The following is a 20,388-nucleotide window of genomic DNA, read 5'->3' on the forward strand; positions in this document are numbered from 1 at the left end:
TAGATGAACATAAGGGAAAGGGAAGCAAAAATAATATAAAAAAAGGGAGAGGGACAAAACATAAGAGCCTCTTAAATATGGAGAACAAACAAGAGGGTTACTGGAGGGGTTGAGGGAGAGGGGATGGTTAAATGGGCAAGGGGCATTAAGGAATCTACTCCTGAAATCACTGTTGTACTATCTGCTACCTTGGATGTAAATGAAAAAAAATAAATAAATAGAAAAGAGTTGCATGCTTAACTGACTAAGCAACCCAGGTGCCCCCTTTACCATTCTTTTTAAAAACAGAATAAAATTCATTTTATCTTGCAATCACCAGATGAGTCCAGCAGACTATTTTATAAATTTAAAATACATTATGGGATTTTGGTGATCTTATTTTTCCTGTGTCTTGAAAGCTTGCTATTTGCAAGGTGTTTCACCCTTACAAATTACCCTAAGATTATTTCATTATTACTAAACAATTATTCCCAACTTTGCATGAAGGAAAAAAAAAGACTAAAATAAAAGAACAGAAGAATGGTGGGATCACCTAGAGAAGGATAATTTAATATTGAAATACACTGGGGGCTCCTGGGTGGTTCGTTCAGTTTAAGCGTCCAACTCTTGGTTTCGGCTCAGGTCATGATCTCACCATTCATGGGTTCAAGCCACACATCAGGCTCTGCACTAATGGCACAGAACCTGCTTGAGATTCTCTCTCCCCACCTCTCTCTGCCCCTCCAGCACACTCTCTCTCAAAATAAATAAATAAACTTAAAAAAATTTAAAAACGTTAAAAAAATGGTATTTATGAAGGCCATGAATATGTATGATATGCATAATTTAATGGCAAGTGAAAAGGATAGGATACAAATTACTGTGAATGTATGAAAACAAAATATTTATATTGCAAGACTTGCAGGGTATTAAAAAATAATAATATTTGTTGTTTCCAGATATTATATTAATGAAAGGTATATTTTATTGTCTCTGACTTTTCCCCACTTTTCATTTTACATTTTCATATTACTTGTGTAATAGAAAAGGAATGTGGAAGCTGACCTCTTTTCCTCCTTTCCTAAATTCTCCCTTCTCCTTGGCTTCCCCATGGCGTTCAGTGACCATGTGTCTTCTCAGTCCTTAAGGTGCTCTGCCCTGGAATTTTTAATTTTCTATTTTCTTTTCCTTTCAGCCTTCACCTACAAACAGTTCTTAAACACAAAGGGATTCTTTTTCCACAATAACGTCTGTCCATTCCCACACTTTGTGCCAGAAACAAGGCTCTCAACTACTCACACCGCACGGCATTTAAAAGCCTCCTCACAATATCCCACATATTTCCACATATTTTCTTCCTCTCCTGTTTTATAACCATTTGCTTAGACACTTGCCTTTGCTTCTTATTATCTATCAATGTCAAATTTGGGCTCCACTGTGGGCCTTAAAAGGCTCCAGCATGTAATATCTTTTCGACTTATTAACCCATTTTTCAAATTTCCCTTTCTCAATTTCTCTACCGTGCCCCAACAGAATTATTTGTTGCCTTCAGGTTCCAACAGAGCAAGGAATACAATGTTAGTCTCAGATAAATCACAGAAGGGATTATCACCCTCACAGTTTTACCAGCAGTGAGGATGGGAAGAGGTGTCAACAGACAGCCGCATGCATACAGTAAGAGCAACAAGGCAAACGACACTTGTGTTTTTTTTGTTTTTGTTTTTTTAATAGACTCACAACCTTCAATCAGGGGAAGGGTTTCAGCAGGTTTCTGACACAGTGTCTCACAACATCCAAGTAGATAAGATGAGGTGAGCTAGATGCTAATATGATTTGATCAGTTAATCAAAAATTAAATAACTGTACCTAAAGAGTCTTGGGTAAAATAGAGGTCAACGTGGAGAGAAGATCCTACAAACACAATGTAGGGCTTTCTAACCTGCTACTCATCTCTGCAGCATTTTTTTAAACCAAATACATAAATGAGTAGCTAGAAACTATTCTTAGTTAATTCGCCAAGTAAAATATCTGGAAAGGGTAGTTAATACAAAGAATGTCAGAAGAAAGGACTAAAAAGTCCTAGAACACCTGAAATTTCCAGGCTGATAATAAAGAGGTTGAAATTAAATACAGATAAAGATGAATCCTCTTATCCAGGCTGTAAAAACATGCCTGCAAAATGGGTGAGACCTGGACTAACAAGTGTTCACATTGTTTAGAAATTTCAGTTGACTATCACTCATCACCAGGGAAATACAAATCAAAGCGACACTGAGATACCACCTCACACCAGTCAGAGTGGCTAAAATGAACAAATCAGGAAACTACAGATGCTGGCGAGGATGTGGAGAAATGGGAACCCTCCTGCACCGTTGGTGAGAATGCAAACTGGTGCAGCCGCTCTGGAAACAGTGTGGAGGTTCCTCAAAAAATTAAAAATAGACCTACCCTACGACCCAGCAATAGCACTACTAGGAATTTATCCAAAGGATACAGGAGTGCTGATGCATAGGGGCACATGTATCCCAATGTTTATAGCAGCGCTTTCAACAATAGTCAAATTATGGAAAGAGCCTAAATGTCCGTCAACTGATGAATGGATAAAGATGTGGTTTATGTATACAATGGAATACTACTTGGCAATGAAAAAAAATGAAATCTTGCCATTTGCAGCAACGTGGATGGAACTGGAGGGTATTATGGTATGTGAAATAAGTCAGAGAAAGAAAGATATCATATGTTTTCACTCATATGTGGAACTTGAGAAACTTAACAGAAGACCATGAGGGATGGGAAGGGGAGAAAAATAGTTACAGAGAGGGAGGGAGGCAAACCATAAAAGACTCTTAAATGCAGAGAACAAACGGAGGGAGCGGCGGAGAGGGGAAAATGGGTGATGGGCACTGAGGAGGGCACTTGTTGGGATGAACACTGGGTGTTGTATATAAGTGAAGAATCATGGGAATTTACCACCGAAACCAAGAGCAGACTGTATACACTGTATGCTAGCCAACTTGACAATAAATTATATTGAAAAAGGAAAAAAAAAAGAAAAAGAAATTTCTGTTGACTGTATCTCCCATGTGAGCCAAAACATCATGTGGATGCCAGATAGCCGGTATCATTCGTTTTAGGGCATCATTTATTAGACACAAGGGATGTCAAGCCAGGGAAGCATTTCTATTCCACCCTGACCTTGCTGAACTACAGTTCAATATGAGAAGCATACTGTCATAGAGAAAATGGACAGTCCAGAGGCTATGCAAAGCAACATGACCAGAAGCAAAGAATTTGGAAACCAGGGTAAAAGAGAAACAAGGTGAAAGAAACAAGGTTAGCTTTGAAAGTGATAATTAGAGAAGTGATAACATAGCTGTGTTCTTCAGCTATGTGCAACAAGCTCTCTGTTAGAATGAGCTCAAAGGGAGCAAATTATAGGATGACTGACTTTAGCTCAGCATAGGAAACCATTTTCTATCAATAGATTGGCCCACGACCATAGTATGCATGGGCCATGCATGTGTCCAGGTGACACTGGAAGGTAACCTGTTAAGTGAAGGGATGGTTTCACAAGTGTGTTACAGAGTGACCAAGGTTTGTGGTCACTGCTTTGATATACTCTGGGAGTCTGAAATGCTCAAAAGTTATTAAGTAAGGTTGTGCCACCAAGAAATGAATTCATTTGCTACTGAAGAATGTTAAGCTGGTGGATTTTTCTCTACCAGTTTCTCTGTGCCTTGCTTGTGCCTCTGAAGCCTTCTTTTATTACTAAAGAATTCAAAACATGAAGACAAAATGTTGAAAGTCAGAGAGGGAAGGCAATCCTGAGTTATGCCCAACAGCTGTTCTCTTTGATGTTAAAATCAATTGCCCAAAGGAGCAAAGAGAAAACCTTCCAATCTTTCAATTACGTTCTTAGATCTCATAGCATTTTACATTTGAACTTCGAGTAAGAAAGCCTGGCAAAAGATGTGACCCTTGTATGGAAGAAAATATGATGATTGCAGTTTGTTCTTCTTAAAAATTGTTCATAACTTCAACTATGTGACACGCAATGACTTTACCTCAATTTATCACTGTGGTTCACGAAAATGAAATATCCCATAACTGAATTTAAATAAGGCATCTGATACTTCTTAAACATAACAGAGGAAAATGTATATTTCTTGTCCTTTTCAAACTTCCACTTTCTATAAAATCTGTTAGTTAATAGCAAGACACTGCAGAAGGGACTGCAGGAAATTTCAAGGTCACATTTTTAGAAGAATAGCTTTTCATCAACTTGGAGCTCATCGATTTAGAAAGAAAACACAAGTGAAGCTTACAGATATTGATTAAGGCAAATCACTTTTCATAGTATTAACATATTAATGCTGTATTTGTATAGAAACAATAGTACTAATTACAGTGGAACCACAGAGTATTCATTAAAAAATGCCTTAGCACTAAAGGTATTGAGAGTACACGTATACTGCTGAGCACCGAGTAATGTATAGCATTATTCAATCACTATATTGTGCACCCGAAGCTAACGTAACAGTGTATGTTAATTGTACTCAAATAAAAAAATGGTAAAGAACAATTCTAACGACTTGCCAAGTGAAATATCTAGAAAGGGTAGTTAATATGAAGAATGTCAGAAAAAAGGACTAAAAATCACTTAGTTGATGTTAAAGAAGATTAATTTCAGGCACTCAAAATGTTAATGCCATAGATGCAGTAAAGATCATCTAGAATATTTATCAATTTTCATATTTGGAAACTGGGGCCCAGAGAGGTAAAGTACTCCTCACCCAAGTCTGTGTAGTTGGTTAACTATGGAGTAAGGTCTAGAACTAGGTCTCTTAGTCCCCTGTCAATTGCTCTTAGTATCACACTACAGAGTAACTGAATCCCAAAGTAAATCAAGTGAAGACACACTGAATGACTGCATTACACAGTAAACTATCCTAAGCCCTGGAAAAGAAATAGGTATCTAAAGAAGATGCTGCTTTTCTTAAAATAACTTACGGTCTTGTGAAGAAAATAAACCTGAAAAATTGCTTAGATTATAGTTCAAGATATTAACTCAAGAAATAAAAATATGTGATTGGTTTGCATGTTGGTATGTGTTCCCATTAACATTATAGGAGCCCTGAGGAGGGGTGCCTGGGTGACTCAGTCAGTTAAGCATCTGACTCTTCATTTCAGTTTAGGTCATGATCTCATGGTTTGTGGCAATTGAGCCCCAAGTTAGGCTCTGTGCTGACAGTACGGATCCCTGCTTGGGATTCTCTCTCTCCCTCCCTCTCTGCCCTTCCCCAACTTGCGTGCGCTCTCTCTCTTTCTCTCTCTCTCTCAAAATAAATAAATAAACATTTTTTTTAAAAAAGGAGCTCTGAGGAAACATGACTCCCCACGAGAAGGGGAGGTGGAGAAATTTCGGAGGAAGATGTGGGAGTTGAATTGGATCTTGAAAACTCGGCAGGATTTATAGGGGATAAAGAAAAGACGGCATTTTAAGAAGACAGAAGTATATGAATATATACAAGTTCTACTCATATCTGTAAAAAACTCCCCCCAAAACAACATACTGTGTTATCACTGGTCTTAGGTAAATGACAATATAATTTATCTTACTTAAGTATAATTACTTACTTTAAGCATAATTTTCATCAAGAAGGAACAGTTAAATGTTTATTATCTGTCCTGGTGAGTTGGGGAAAAAAAAGATATGAAGTGGGCACTATTGGTGGAATGCTTTATTTACAGTTGACCCTTGAACAACATAGGTATGAACAGTGTGGGTCCACTTATACGTGGATTTTTTTTTGATAAATATAGCACAGTGCCGTGTTTTTTCCTTATGATTTTCTTAATAACATTTTCTTTTCCCTAGCTTACTTTGTTATAAGAATACAGTATATAATACATATAATATACAAAATATATGTAATCAACTATTTATGTTATTGGTAAGGCTTCCAGTCAACAATAGGCTTTTAGTAGTTAAGTTTTGGGGGAGTCAGTATGTGGATTTTCAACTGTGCAGGTGGTCAGTGCCCCTAACCCCCTCATTGTTCAAGAGTCAACTGTATTTACTTACTTATACCTCATTATTCCACGAAGAAATTGAGGTAGCTTTTAAAAATTGAAAACATCCAAGAAAAATAATAAAAAATAAAAATTGAAAACAAAAACTGAATAAAATAAATTAAGGAAAATGATAAACCCGGGAGTAAAAGCAGCACATAGAGAAGAGCAGAATATACAGTCTAGATGGTTGTTAGAGGATGGGGAAAGGGGGATGGAAATACACTTGACCCTTTTCAGAATTTCCAAGATTTTTTCCTGCATTAGATTAAAAATAAAGCAAAAAGCTTGTAACTCAGGAGAAGCTGAGCCTTTCCTAACAGTGAGATGAGAGAAATTTCTCCTGAGTCCTCATAAAGAAGCCACTGAATGATGCAGCAGGTGCTGTCCTCACCCCCACCCCTGACTCTATGGTTACAAAGAATACTTTCTCACAGTGGTCCTCATACTATCTCCGTGTAGGACAAAATCATCACATATAGGTATGATCAATTGCAAAACAGTGTGGCCCACAGGCTTAGTTCTACTGTAATGTAAGAATAAAATTTAGGCTATATACTGGATTGGAGGGACCATATGCTCTCCAGTTCATATGGATTCATTTATTCACTCAAAATTTATTGATTGCATATAACGTGACAGACACTGGGAAACAGCCATGAATAGAAGAGACGGTCATTCTCATGAGTTAAATATTCTAGTGGTGGGAGAACAATCATAGACAAACATGTTAGATGGTGATAAATACTTTTGGGAAACATAAGGCAGGGCAAGGTGAAAGAGAACATGGTGGCCAGTCAGGGTGAGGTTGCTAGTTAAGAAGGGTAATTGCAGACAACCCCTCGGATATGGTAACATTGCAGAGAAACCAGCATGACTTGAGGAAGGATACCCTAAGATGTCTGAGAGAAAACTTGCAGACAAAGGAAACAGTTAGTGCAGAGGCTCCAAGAGAGAAGCATGCTTGGCATGTGTGAGTAACTGCCAGACACCCAGCCAGACAGGGTGGGGCGGGGGGAGGGAGGGGAGGATAAAGGTCTTCTTATGAAAATAAACGAGCCAGGATGAGGTGAGAAAAAGGGATGAAGACAGTCAATCTTTGCTTCAGAAGGTTCCCACAGTGTCCAAGGGTCCCTGGGTGGCTCAGTTGGTTAAGCAGAAAGTTCCCACATTGTCTGCTTCAACACAAGCCAAAGGTAGCTGAGGACTGCCAGTGTATAACAGAACGCAATCATCATCACATCAGCTTGACCATTATGCTAAAACATGCATTGAAATCACCCACCACAGACCTGAGCTTCTGTCTAAAGCCCACCTACACTATACAGAGAATATTAGAGCATGAAAACTAGTCTTAACCATTTCTGACACTTAAATATCCACAGAAAGTTCTAAATTTGCTTCCTGTTGAAACATCCAAAATTTTTTCAATGCAAATTGCACATCTATGTAACTGATATCAAATCATGTATCAGTATCAAATCATTCGTTACATTTCAGCCAACTGAATGCTGCAGGGCATCTTTTGAAGGTGTTGACTTTGATTTTAAAGACAATCTGGCCAATTGTGTGATAGCAGAATCCACTGTCTATTGAGGGCACTTATGTGTGTCAACAAAACTGCATCATCAATTTAGAGAAGACAGTTTATGCTTGTTTCCCCTTAGCAGGGGGCATGCATCCAGAACACTGAAAAATAGTATCCAATCATTTAGACACAAGTGAAGAGAGAAGGGGAATAAGAATATCCCTGTATACCATGAGAAATGTTATCTCTTCAGAGCCTGTTCTATAAGCCTCTGCGATCTTTTAACAGGTATTGAGACACAGGATCTATTATCAGTAATTGGTTCCACATTGAGTTTGGAGATCTGACTCCATTAGCAAGTCCCCAGAAAAATATAAGAAATAGCAATAAAACTAGCAAATACCGTGTATTATTCTTGAGAGATTTTGCCCCAAAGTGATATAGAATACATGAATGACCCCTAATGACCCCTACTCTTTGTCTAAAGGCTACCTTCAGTACACAGAGAGTATTGGGGTAAGAAGCCAGGCTTATAATTTCTGTCAAGAAGAAAACAGACACAGAAATTAGTTGCTCAATATGGGGTTACAAACTGACTCATTGGTACCAAAATCTGGGTAATATTAATTTATATATTCAACAGCAAAAACTTTTAAGTTTTTTTTTTTTTTTTTTTTGAGAGACAGAGAGAGGGCAGGTGGGGGAGTGGCAGAGAAAGGGAGAAACAGAATCCTAAGCAGGTTCCATGCTGTCAGCACAGAGTCCGATGTGGGGCTCAAACTCATGAACTGTGACATCGTGACTGGAACTGAAATCAAGAGTCAGACACATAACTGACTGAGTCACCCAGGTACTCCTCAACAATAAACTTTTTAAAAAAATATGTGAAGTTCAAAGGAAACAATTACCTGCTCGGCCAGCAATGAAGCTAAGCTTGAATATGCATCTGCAAACTCTGGACCGTATTTAATGGAGTCCTTCAATAAGGTGATAGCCTCTTCTTTTTTCTCCTGGGACCTGGAGGTCATAAAGAGGGAAAAAACAGCATCTTTTAATAACACTGTGTTTAAATCCTCTGATTAGATGTAAAATCTCATTTCTTTTAGCAAAGATTACTGATTCCCTCTGGATTACATTGCAAATGAATTAAACTAGATTGTCTCAAGGTACTAACAGTTTCTGTCTCTGAATTCTAAGTGGAAAGAGGTGTAAATGATGCTGCAGGTTATTCACTGATTTTTCTACCTTCTATTTCCTGCTATACACTTTTTGAGAGTTTTATTTAATATTTTACAAGTTTTGGGGTGCCTGGGTGGCTCACTCAGTTAAGCGTCCAACTCTTGTTTCGGCTCGGGTCATGATCTTCTGGTTCGTGAGTTTGAGTCCTGCGTTGGGCTCTGCACTGACAGTGTGGAGCCTGCTTGGGATTCTCTCTCTCTTTCTCTCTCTGCCCCTTGTCCACTCTCTGTCTCTAAATAAATAAATAAACTTAAAAAAAGATATTAATATGTTACAAGTTTGTTAACCAGAAAGCTTGACCACCAGAGGAGCAATGTGGAGGCACTCGAGGGAGCCGGTTTACAATGATGTGAACGACGTGCTGAGCCCCTGGAGGATGAGCTGTACCAATACAGGCTGGGTGCCACGGTGGCCGAGCCACCCGTCAGGCACAAGCCAGCCAAACTGCTCATGTGAACCTTTGCTTTTACACTGAAGAGGGATCTATTTATACATAATTTATGAAGTTAGGAGATACTGTGACTACTGGCTGGCAAAGAACAATCAGCTATTTTATTCCTCACATTTTCATCGAAAATCTGGGCTGGTTCTGTCTTCTCCATTTTAGTCTTTTCTTGAAAGTAATTATTTCTGGTTCGAAGAAGACTCGAGGCCCCAAAGTTATTACCAATGTTTTGGGTAGCAGTTCTCTTTCCTGCAAGTGCCATGGGGGAAACACCGGGTCATTATCCTGATATCGACATTTTGAAGCCAAAAATATACAGTGGCAGTGATCAACTTTGCTACAAATACAATCTCACAAACACTGGACACTTGCTAAGCAGTGGAATAAAAAATAGAATCCCTGGTAGTATAGAAAGCACACAGCTTAAGAGTCCCCCATCTTTACCAGTTACCACTATAGATTTATGTGCCTATGTTTTCACTATTTAGGGTCACCAATCACTCAGCAATGTACCATATAGACTCTGGTCAATTTTTGCATAACATTATAAATTTTCACAACAATCCCACACAGCAGGTGTTTACTGTCCTATCATATTCATTTTTCTAATGAGAAAACGTGGATTCAGAAAAGTCAAGTGACTCATCATGTTCATATAACCAGTCTTCTGGGTCGAGATCCAGTGCTTTTTCTTCACACCACATCTGCTTCTTCTAACTACTTAGAAACCCACCTCACATGACCTTGCTGCTCCAAGTGTGAGTCCTGGACCAGTATCATCACCACCACCAGGAGCTTGTTAGAAATGCAAAGCTTCTGGCCCCATTCAGACCTCCTGAATCAAACCCTACATTTAAAAAAGATTCTCTGGTAATTTGTTAGCATACTGAGATTTCAGCAGAATTGCTCCATAAATTAGCAAAGACAGCGCAGTGTAGCTCCTGCTGCAAGCCCCCTATGGCTTCAGTCTCTGTAGGATGAAGATCTGTAGAGGAAAAACTAATATTGACTCCACAAGCGTCAGTTCCAAGTACTAGAAGCAGCATGCTACAAGGCAATTTTACCTAGAAAGGAGTCTTCTATCATAGACCTTGAAAAAAAAGACATGTTTCCAGCCAAGACCTTCCATTTAACTGTTGGGTTTAGCAAGCATCTATCATTATCTATTACGTGTTAGCCATTTCCTAAGGGAGGTGGCTGTCCATGCACTCCTCTTCTTACTGGGGGCAGAGCTAACCGGGCTCTTCCTGATGCACACTCCTGCCCCTGATGTCAAGGTGAAACACCTGCGTCCTTCAGTGGATTATCTTTGGGATGTGGCTTGAAAGTTGCAGGGTTATAAGAAATTTGCATCACAGCTGTCTTAGTGCTGCTTTTTTTATTGATTCAATCATTTAGTCAACAAACATTTAAAGAGTGTCTGTTAGGCTCTATGGAAGTCCAGGATGTTTACATACTTTGCGTTTTTAATCTAGAATATACCTTGAGGTACTTCTTCCACGGGCGCTTGTAACGTAAAGCTCATTTTTTAATCTTGATAATTTGACTATTGATCTCATGCTTAGCAGAACTCTTTTGCCAAGGATTTCATAAATCTTTATTAACATTAATTTGGAAATCCTCCCAAAATCCACAAAAAGATTTGGATTTAGGAAATTAAAGCTGAAGATTGAGTTCCCCGGGACATAATTGAGCTTGGATATTCTTCAAAATCAGCAGGAAAAAAACCCACAACAATTTGACAGGAAAGATTTAATGATTCTCATTGGTCAGGCTCACATCAGTTAGAACGGCAACTCAAACTTTTTATATATGATTTCAGTGAGATTAATGACCACTAATGACATCTAGGAATCTAAATACTTGAGGCTGTCCATTACCATTCATATGACACAGTGGAAAAGTTAGCATCACAGTTATTCACAGGGAGCTTGATTCTTTTTTTTTTTTTTTACATTTATTTATTTTTGAGAGACAAAGAGAGACAGCACAAGTTGGGTAGGGGCAGAGAAAGAATGACACAGAATCCGAAGCAGACTCCAGTCTCTGAGCTGTAAGCACAGAGCCCGAAGTGGGGCTCGAACTCACAAACCGTGAGATCATGACCTGAGTCAAAGTCAGACGCTTAACCAACTGAGCCAGGTGCCCCAGGGAGCTTGATTCTTTATGAAAAGCTGTATCTCTATTATTCTCTTGAGGGACTGACACATTTTCAGAAAAACAGCTCATCATGTAATTTTGTTTAGTACAGGAGTATTGCAAGATGCAAAGACCAGGCAGAAAGGACATTTCCTCTTGGCTCTGCATTCTCGGATGATTCTGCTTTCCCCTGGGAGCCTTTGAGAGTCATTAGACCCCAACAGGTGTCAGGCACATGGCACCTTAACAGATATTTTTAAACGTTTTTACAAAAGCCCGAGGAATTGGTAAGCAATAATTTTGTTGTTGTTTTGTTTCTGAAAGGGAGAGAAATGGTAAGAAGGGGCATTTCTTCTGTAGTCTCTCTTTTTGCTCAGCCTTTGGTGGGGGCTTGTGAAATAGATGTGGTTTTGACACAATAACTTACAGAGGATTAATCTCAACAGTACTTTCTTTGGTCATACATTACCACGTGAGAACTGAACTTCACTTCAACTCATTTCTGGTTTCAGAGGCATCCCTTTTCCTATCCACATTACAGCCCATGTTTCTCTACTAACTGCCTCATATTAATTAAAAATCAGTGACCATATTACTATAATTCTATTGAATAGACTACACCTTACTCAGTTTTGCTTGCTAACACCTTAGTTCACAACCTGCTTCTAGTCCCCTCTTTCTTCTCCTTCTACTACACGCAGATAACTGACAAATACATATTTTCTACAGCGCTGCTTTCAACCCATTCCTTTATATAAAAATCTTCATTAATGCCCTGCTGCATACAGATAGACCGTTTAAAATCTTCCATAATATGGTTCTGACCAACATTCCAAACATAACCAGGTACACACTAGTCCAGCCAGACTGAGTGGACTTTGGCATTTATCCTACAGAACCTGAGAGATAACCGACTCCGTTGCTTTTCTACCCTCAGTGTACTTTAAAATCACTTAAGGTGCTTCTTAAAAGACCTTTTTATTCTTAGGCTGGGCTTCTTTTTTTTTTTTTTTTTAATTTTTTTTTTTCAACGTTTATTTATTTTTGGGACAGAGAGAGACAGAGCATGAACGGGGAAGGGGCAGAGAGAGAGGGAGACACAGAGTCAGAAACAGGCTCCAGGCTCTGAGCCATCAGCCCAGAGCCTGACGCGGGGCTCGAACTCACGGACCGCGAGATCGTGACCTGGCTGAAGTCGGACACTCAACCGACTGCGCCACCCAGGCGCCCCTAGGCTGGGCTTCTTAAGAGGAAACTCTCCATATGAATATGACAGCCATTCAGATTTGAGAATTATGGCTATAATCCATCCTCCTTGACGTAAACTAGTGGGAAATGAGACTCAGAAGGCCTCAGTGATTTGCCCTGGTCCCAAGTGAAAAGGAAGGCCTCATATAGGTCTCGTGGCCTCTCAGCCTGGTATTCATGCCTGACACTTCACAGATGGCTTTCCCCTCCCCTCCACTCAATGATGTTTTCCCTGTGCAATGGATTATCACCAGCTGACTCACAAGCTCAAAGCATGATCCCTCATCAGATCTACTAAACATATAACAAAATTAGAAAACATACATGTGCTACCTTTCTTATAGTTTTCTTTATGTATCTCTGTAAGGAAAAAGATGGCAGGGGAACAGCCGTCTGGAAGCCCTGTTATGGCCTCCAAAGGGGCAGCTGCCCATTGTTCTTCAGGTCAATATTTAAAGGGTGACTGAGCTCCAACTCATTTTCTTCTCCAAGACCCTGGCGCAGCACGCGAAGCACCCCTGCCCCTGCCTCCCAAGGAAGGAGTGTCTGTCCACCAGGGAGTGGCCATGTGGGCAAGTTGTTAAGGCTTCCCATTTCCTGATAGCTGTTTGCTGAACCTTTACTCTTTGCTAAGGACCCCGTAAGTGATTCTTTTGCATTATTCATTTTAATTCTCCCTAAGTATAATGAATTAGGCATCAGTATTTCCATTTTTAAGATTTAGAAAACAATACCAGCAACTATATATACCCCAACACGAATAAACTGAGATTTGGAGAGCTAAGTGATGTGCCTTCCAGCACACAGCTACTGTGACACCAGGATTCTAATTCAGAACTTCACATGTGTCCCGTTCCGTGGACAGGCCACCCTCAACACTTCTGCATCTACTCTCTTAAATGTTGGGCACTCTGGGACCATTACTAGGTTTTACGCTCCTTCACAGGCAAGACCCATGTCTTATTAACCTTACTTCTTTTATACTAGCGATCTGTACACAGTAGAAGTTAAATAATTTTAGTAAAGTGACCTGTACATAGTAGAAATTCAATAATTGCTAAATTAATTTTTATAAATGTGGTTTTACTATTTTATTCCTAGATCTTTGTAAACCTTAAATAAGCATCTTGGTATTCTAATCAAATTTGACAGAGGTGGGTAATATAATCATTCATTTTATATCTCCATTTCTACAGCTCTTTCAATATTAGAGAAGCAATCCTAAGGAAGACAGAAGCATTTCAAGCTTTAGAAGCATAAGAAAATTACAAGTACAGTTTTTTATTTATTGAGCACTTCCTACTTACCAGGCACAGCTAAAGCAGCTTCACTACCTTAACTCTGCATAGCAGTTAAAAGCACAGACTCAAGGCGTGCCTGGGTGGCTCAGTCAGTTAAGTGTCCGACGCCAGCTCAGGTCATGATCTCCCAGTTCGTGAGTTTGAGCCCCACGTCATGCTCCATGCCGACAGCTCAGAGCCCGGAGCCTGCTTCAGATCTGTGTGTCCCTCTCTCTCTGCCCCTCCCCCACTTACACTCTGTTTCTCTCTCAAGAAATAAACATTAAAAAAAATTAAAAAAAAAAAAGCACAGACTCAAAAACCAGATAGACTGCCTTCAAGTTCTCCTACCATTTACTAGCTGTGTTTCTTTGGGCAAATTATCAGACCTCCCTCTGTCTGAGATACACAGTAGGTACTATATATATATTTTGGCTTTTACTAGCTTGTTCAATGTTTCCAAAATCACCCGTTAAAACCTATCTCCCTCTTCTTCGTTTAATTTTAAAATCAAGGAGAATGTAGTGTTTTTTGAAATTTCCTCAAAAGTAATATACGTCTACATTTCAAACTATACACAAAAAATCAAGAGCTAGACACCAGAGTGTTTTTTCCCTCTGATACCATAATAGATTTTTAATACAACTTAAATCATAATTAAATACCCAAATGAATATGTTGCCCTAAATGTACAATCACACTTGTAAGAAACAGTCACTACCCATGGAAACCTCATTCAAAGGCAAACACCAAGCTGAAAAGACCGCAATTGCAGGCTGATGGTTCCGAATCCACTCAGCTGATGCCCGAACCACTTAAAGGAGTGGGTCTGAATTTTTAGGGGTGGTTGCTAAAGGTGAATATTTGGGCAAGAAAGAATCAGGAGCAATTCCGAGCCTCTTCCTCAGTAAAGCCAGGAAAGCTTCTTAGAAAAGAAAGGTTTAGACAGTTATCCCCGTATGAAAAGATATAAAAGAGGCAGAAGATTTCAAATAGACATCATAAAATTTCTTAATAGCGGGAATTACTATGTACTCCCACAGTACAGCTCACCCCTGGGCCAGTATTAAAACCTACTAATACAGGGGCGCCTGGGTGGCGCAGTCGGTTAAGCGTCCGACTTCAGCCAGGTCACGATCTCGCGGTCTGTGAGTTCGAGCCCCGCGTCGGGCTCTGGGCTGATGGCTCAGAGCCTGGAGCCTGTTTCCGATTCTGTGTCTCCCTCTCTCTCTGCCCCTCACCCGTTCATGCTCTGTCTCTCTCTGTCCCAAAAATAAATAAACGTTGAAAAAAAAATTTAAAAAAAAAAAAAAACAAAAAACCTACTAATACATTCATTTTGGATCCATCATAAGCAGTTTTGGGAAATCAGAAGCCCATTTTCAATGTAAGCCCCATCTATACAGGACTACTCTGCTAGCCGTTCAGACTAAATTGACAGGTTGATTCAAAAGGGGAAAAATATAGAAATAACATTTGCCTCTGAACTGACCAAGCATGTGATTGAAGTAACCAAGTCCACAGGTTGTTTCTCTGAATTACATAGAAAAAGCTTGAATTACGTAGCCCGTAATTGGTGAGTAAACGGATAAAATCAAACCTTAGCACATACCCCATGGGCATACCTTCGGTTAGAAGTCACAGAAATGAACAGTCTGAATCCCTTTGGAAACTCATGTCGCACTAAGGTCTGTCAGAGCTCCCATTAGGGGGTTCAACTGGCACTGGTCGAACTATTAGGGATCCTTACATAGGTAAGAGAAGCTGGGAGTTGGTAAAACTGTCCGGGATCCCTGCTTCCGATTCTGTGTCTCCTTCTCTCTCTGCCCCTCCCCCATTCATGCTCTGTCTCTGTCTCAAAAATAAATAAAAACGTTAAAAAATTAAAAAAAAAAAAAAACTGTCCGGGATCAGGTGATATTTATTGCTCTCAGCATCCTCCATTTCCTTATTCACCAAATAAGGAAGTATCAAGAGACTGCACTAGTGGATGACCGATGATCTAAAATATTTTGTCTTCCCTTTTCCCCTAGATCAGCAGTCCTCAAATTTTAGTGCCTAAGAATCATTGCGTGTTCGGTTAGATGCAGAATCCCAGGCCTCCTAAGATTCAGTATGTCCAGGCTAGGGCTCAGGAATCAATATTCTTAATAAGCGCCTTAGGTGATTCTGCTGAGGGGGGCGGTCTTGAGCCTATGCTTTAAGAAACTCTGCCCTGGCTCTGTGTGGGATTTGCCTGTTCAATTGATCCTGGATATAAGGCGAAATATAAGAGGATGATGAAAGCTAGGAAGAAAGAAGACTCCCCGGGGACAATCAGAGCCAAAGACACAGTCACAGTGGCCAGTTGATTTGGCCAGATGATGGGGAGGCTGGAAGTGGGGGCAGGTGGAGGGGGCACTGAGAAATACTGCAATGGGAAGAGGCGGTTTCTCTGTCATCGAAGCTCAGTTGTGGATGCCTCTATTCCGCATCCAAGTCTTAGTTTCTGTGTCCTCCATGCGGGCATCACAACATAAATAAAAATCTCCTAATAATCTGCAAGCAAAACTCTACTCTCTCAAGTTCCCCCCAGGACCTTCCAAAAGGCTAAAAGTCCTGAGAAGGGCTTCCCGGGACCAATAACATCTTCATCATTGATTTCATGAGAGAAACATTAAGTAGAAATTAGATCTTGCTCATAATGTGCAAATTTTGCCATTAAACATTTGTAGCTTCACAGGGAATTTTCCCTTTGGTTATATAGCAGTGGGGCTGTTTTTCTCATGTGTTAAGTAAAAACATTTGCATCATCTCACTTTCCTGGCTCCATCTCAATGACAGATATTTAGCAAAAGCAAATAAGGCTTCACCATATTTTCTTTTAGTAATTAAGGACCTGTTAAGTTTGTCAATTTAGAAAACTTTTTGGATTCCTGTCTAAAATCTCATGACATATTCATTTAAACTAAAAGCAGATGCTTGCTTTGAAAAAGTATTGACATTTTGGGAGAATTTAGGAAATGCCAGCAACAGAAATAAATGGAATTGGCAATCCACTTGGCAGCAGTAAAATTTCCCATTAACCACCGTGTGAACTTGGGAGCGCTGGGGAGCTCCCTTAATTTCTATTCCATTGTTGGAGTGTTGTGTTGTGGTTGTGTCCCAAAATGATGTCTTTCACAAAGGAAAAAAGATGATTTTTTTTTAGGGTTGGGGGGAACATATAGGCTTGACCAGCTCTTCTGAAAAACTGAATTGTAAAAGTCAAGTTGTAAATGTCTGACAGATGATCTTTTCAATGCATACATTTTTCTATGGTTCTACTATTGGTATTTTCTATGGTTCTATTGGATCTTACTTTATGCAGCCTCTTTTATGTTCAGGTTTACTGAGCACATCTCTAGGCAATGCCCTGGAAATAGAGTATCTAGTTTACTGGTGTTCACGCTAGTAGTTCTACATAAAAACTGAGTTTTTATGGAAGCCACACAGGAAAACTGTCTGGAGAACAGATTCATATTATGTGGTGATGAAGAAATTTTTTTCTTCAATTCAAAACTATGATCACTGTAATTAGCATTCAGAGAGTAGATCACCTGTACCTCACACCCTCCGCAACACAGGTGGGTTTGCAGGATTAGATTGAGGTCAATGCAGCCACAGCTGGGAGGCAGTTAGGGTGCCCACGCTGTGCGGTGCGAGCGGTCAATCTTTGGTTGCCTTTAACACCTCTCTCCCCAGCTAAAAACTGAGGAACAGAATGGTGGAAAGTTCTGACGCTATCTAGTTACAGAGCAGCAGAGATGGAGACACAGTTCACGTAAAAGACCTCATGCAGGAGCTGGCACAGCGTAGGTCTTGAGGAAATGTTCATCTGGGATCCCTCCCCTTTCACTGCTATAGAAGGCTCTTGATATCTTGATCAGCTCCATGAGGTGGCTGCCCTGAACCCCAAAGCAGGATGCCTGCCCCATCGTGCCCCTGCCCCCGCACATACGGAGCCAGTTCTGTTCCACGAGTGCACGAAGGTGAGTAGGAAGTGAAGGGAAATACTCCTAAGCCAGCATCACTTCGGAGCTCACACAATATCTCTGCTAAGCCCTTCCATGATTTGAAGGAATGCATAGAAACAATGCTCCCAGTGTGGTACCTGGAGAAGAAGACAGCTGAGTATAGCCTGATTTAGCCAGGATTCATTTACCCCATAGACAAGGGGTCACTGTGGTGATGCAATTGATGAATGCACATTCCTGGTTTTAGGCTCAGGCTGATTGCTGTCTAAATCCCAGCTCTGCTAATCTGCTAATCTGTTAGCTGTAGGACCTGGATTAGATGTTCTACCGCCACGAGCCTCAGTGGCCAAACCTGTGAAACGTGCACACGGATCCCTACCCCCCAGGCTCCTGTTAGGGTGCAGTAAAGGCACACAGGCTTGGAGAAGTGTCTGGCACGAGGGCAGATGCAGTAAATGTTAGCTCTACTTGCTCCTCAACGTTTCCGCTAGATTCCCATCTGGAATCGCCACCGGATGCCTCACAATTTACTTCTCAGCACAAACAGAATGCTGTCCCAGTGCTTCTACTCCATCTGAAGAGAAAAGGGACTTCCAAGTTCCTTTCTGGTCTTTCTCTTCCCCTGCACTGAAGAGATCAGAAACTTGGAGTCATAGTTAAAACCACAGATTCTTGCAGCTACAGAGATTTACGGGATCGCCTGCTCCCACCCCTTATTTCAAAAAGGAGACTGAGTCTCGAGGAGGTTGAATATTGCCCAAAGCTGTTCAATTGCAGGGGTGGAAAATGCGTTATCTACTTCTGATTCATTATTAATTTCATACCAAGAAGCTGAGCTTCAAATTGGCAGTGGGAAATTATGTCCCTGGGCTAATAATTAATAATAGCTAAAACTTATTTCGTCTTCATGGGGTCTAAGTCCTATGTTAAGTACTTATATGCATTCTCATATTTAGTACTCATGAAAAGAAGTCACAGTATTATTTCCACTTTGTAAGTGAGTAATTAGAGGCAGCAAAAAATAACATTGTTTTCCCAAGGTCACACACTGCTACACGGTGTATAGATCCAAACTCACTAAGTTCTACAGCCCCTGGTCCTGAGGAGAGATGCAGACACAGCGTGACAGATGTAACAGAAAGTGCTGGCTACTGAGTTCCCACTTCACAGAGCTTACTGCTCCCAACCCTGGCGGCCCGGTTCCGTCTGTAATGGGAGAGTGATAGTGCCTGTCCCCTGCCCACCCTGAGCGGGCAGGTGTGTGAGGCCTGAGGAAGAGCTTAGTAATTCATCATTCAAGTGTCAGTTATTCACAGGCTAGTCACCTGTTGGAGGAGAGGTAGCAGAAAAGTTGGGGGCAGAGAGCCCTGCAATGCTTCCCGGCAGACAGGTGGTACCGTATGAAAGCAGCAGGCTGGGTCCTAGAGGGAGGGGAACACGGGAGGAAGACTATAAGGCAAGCTTCATGTCCCCATGGAGCTTCCTGGCCTGACCCTGCAGGCCACAGGTAAGTAGAGAACATGCATATTCCTCTTTCTGCCCTTCGAGTTTCCCCTCCTGGTTTACACAGGGCTAAAGATAGACTTGAAAGCCTTTGACGATCTTTAACAACTCACATTCCAAATTTAGCCTCGGTGTCAGGACAAAATTGATCTACTGGATTTAAGATCAAAAAATTGAGATGTTTGGTCCCCTAAGGTAACATAATGCATGCTAGGAGAAATTTCCAATGGTTACCCTCATTTCCCTCTTTTTCGAAAGTTTTTTTTTTAACTTTTACAAATGTTTATTCATTTTTGGAGAGAGAGAGAGAGAGAGAGAGAGAGAGAGAGAGAGAGAGAGAGAGACAGGGTGCAAGTGGGGGAGGGGCGGAGAGAGGGGGAGACAGAATCCGAAGCAGGCTCCACGCTCTGAGCTGTTAGCACACAGCCCAATACAGGGCTTGAACTCATGAACCGTGAGATCATTACCTGAGCCAAAGTTGGACGTTTAACCGACAGCCACCCAGGCGTCCCTCAAGTTTTTATTTTAATTCCAGTTAGTTAACATAGTGTTATATTGGCTTCAGGGGTACAGTATAGTGATTCAACACTTCCTTGTTCATTTCTTTTATTCTTATAAATTGACTTGTACCTTCTTTAAGCTACATCTCCAGTGAAGAGCTGCTCCAAGTCAGCACCTGGCACAGGATCTTAAGGAGACCAGACTGCAAATGGGGGCAGGGAACGTTTGTGAAGCTTAAAGGAGCGGGGATAATTTTCAGGACAGGGGGGACGGCTGGATACTCTAGCACTTGACAAAGCAGTCTGGCATGTTTAGTTACCCTCTGTCAGAAATATTTATGCAGGGAGAGAAAAAACATTCCAATTCTTTAAGAGAATGTAAATAAAACGAGGGGTCCCGTAAAGCTTGCTCTCCCTCACAGTGCTTCCTGCACAGACTGTCTTCTGGCCTCACCAGTGT

The 20,388-nt window shown here is 40.7% G+C and overlaps 1 protein-coding gene across 2 annotated transcripts in view; it reads right to left on the reverse strand.

Annotated features, from left to right (window-relative positions):
• TMTC1 (transmembrane O-mannosyltransferase targeting cadherins 1) overlaps positions 1 to 20,388 on the reverse strand; it is a 270,701-nt gene that overhangs the window by 24,334 nt on the left and 225,979 nt on the right. For both annotated transcript variants that reach the window (XM_047066852.1, XM_047066851.1), the window contains one exon: positions 8,488 to 8,596. In XM_047066852.1, the coding sequence (XP_046922808.1) occupies positions 8,488 to 8,596 (109 nt within the window). The remainder of the gene's footprint in view (positions 1 to 8,487; positions 8,597 to 20,388) is intronic.

The sequence above is a fragment of the Lynx rufus genome, unplaced genomic scaffold (assembly GCF_022079265.1).
Source record: "Lynx rufus isolate CCGP_SWC_20201006 ecotype Redwood Valley unplaced genomic scaffold, mLynRuf1.p SCAF_7, whole genome shotgun sequence".
Classification (NCBI taxonomy): Eukaryota; Metazoa; Chordata; class Mammalia; order Carnivora; family Felidae; genus Lynx; species Lynx rufus.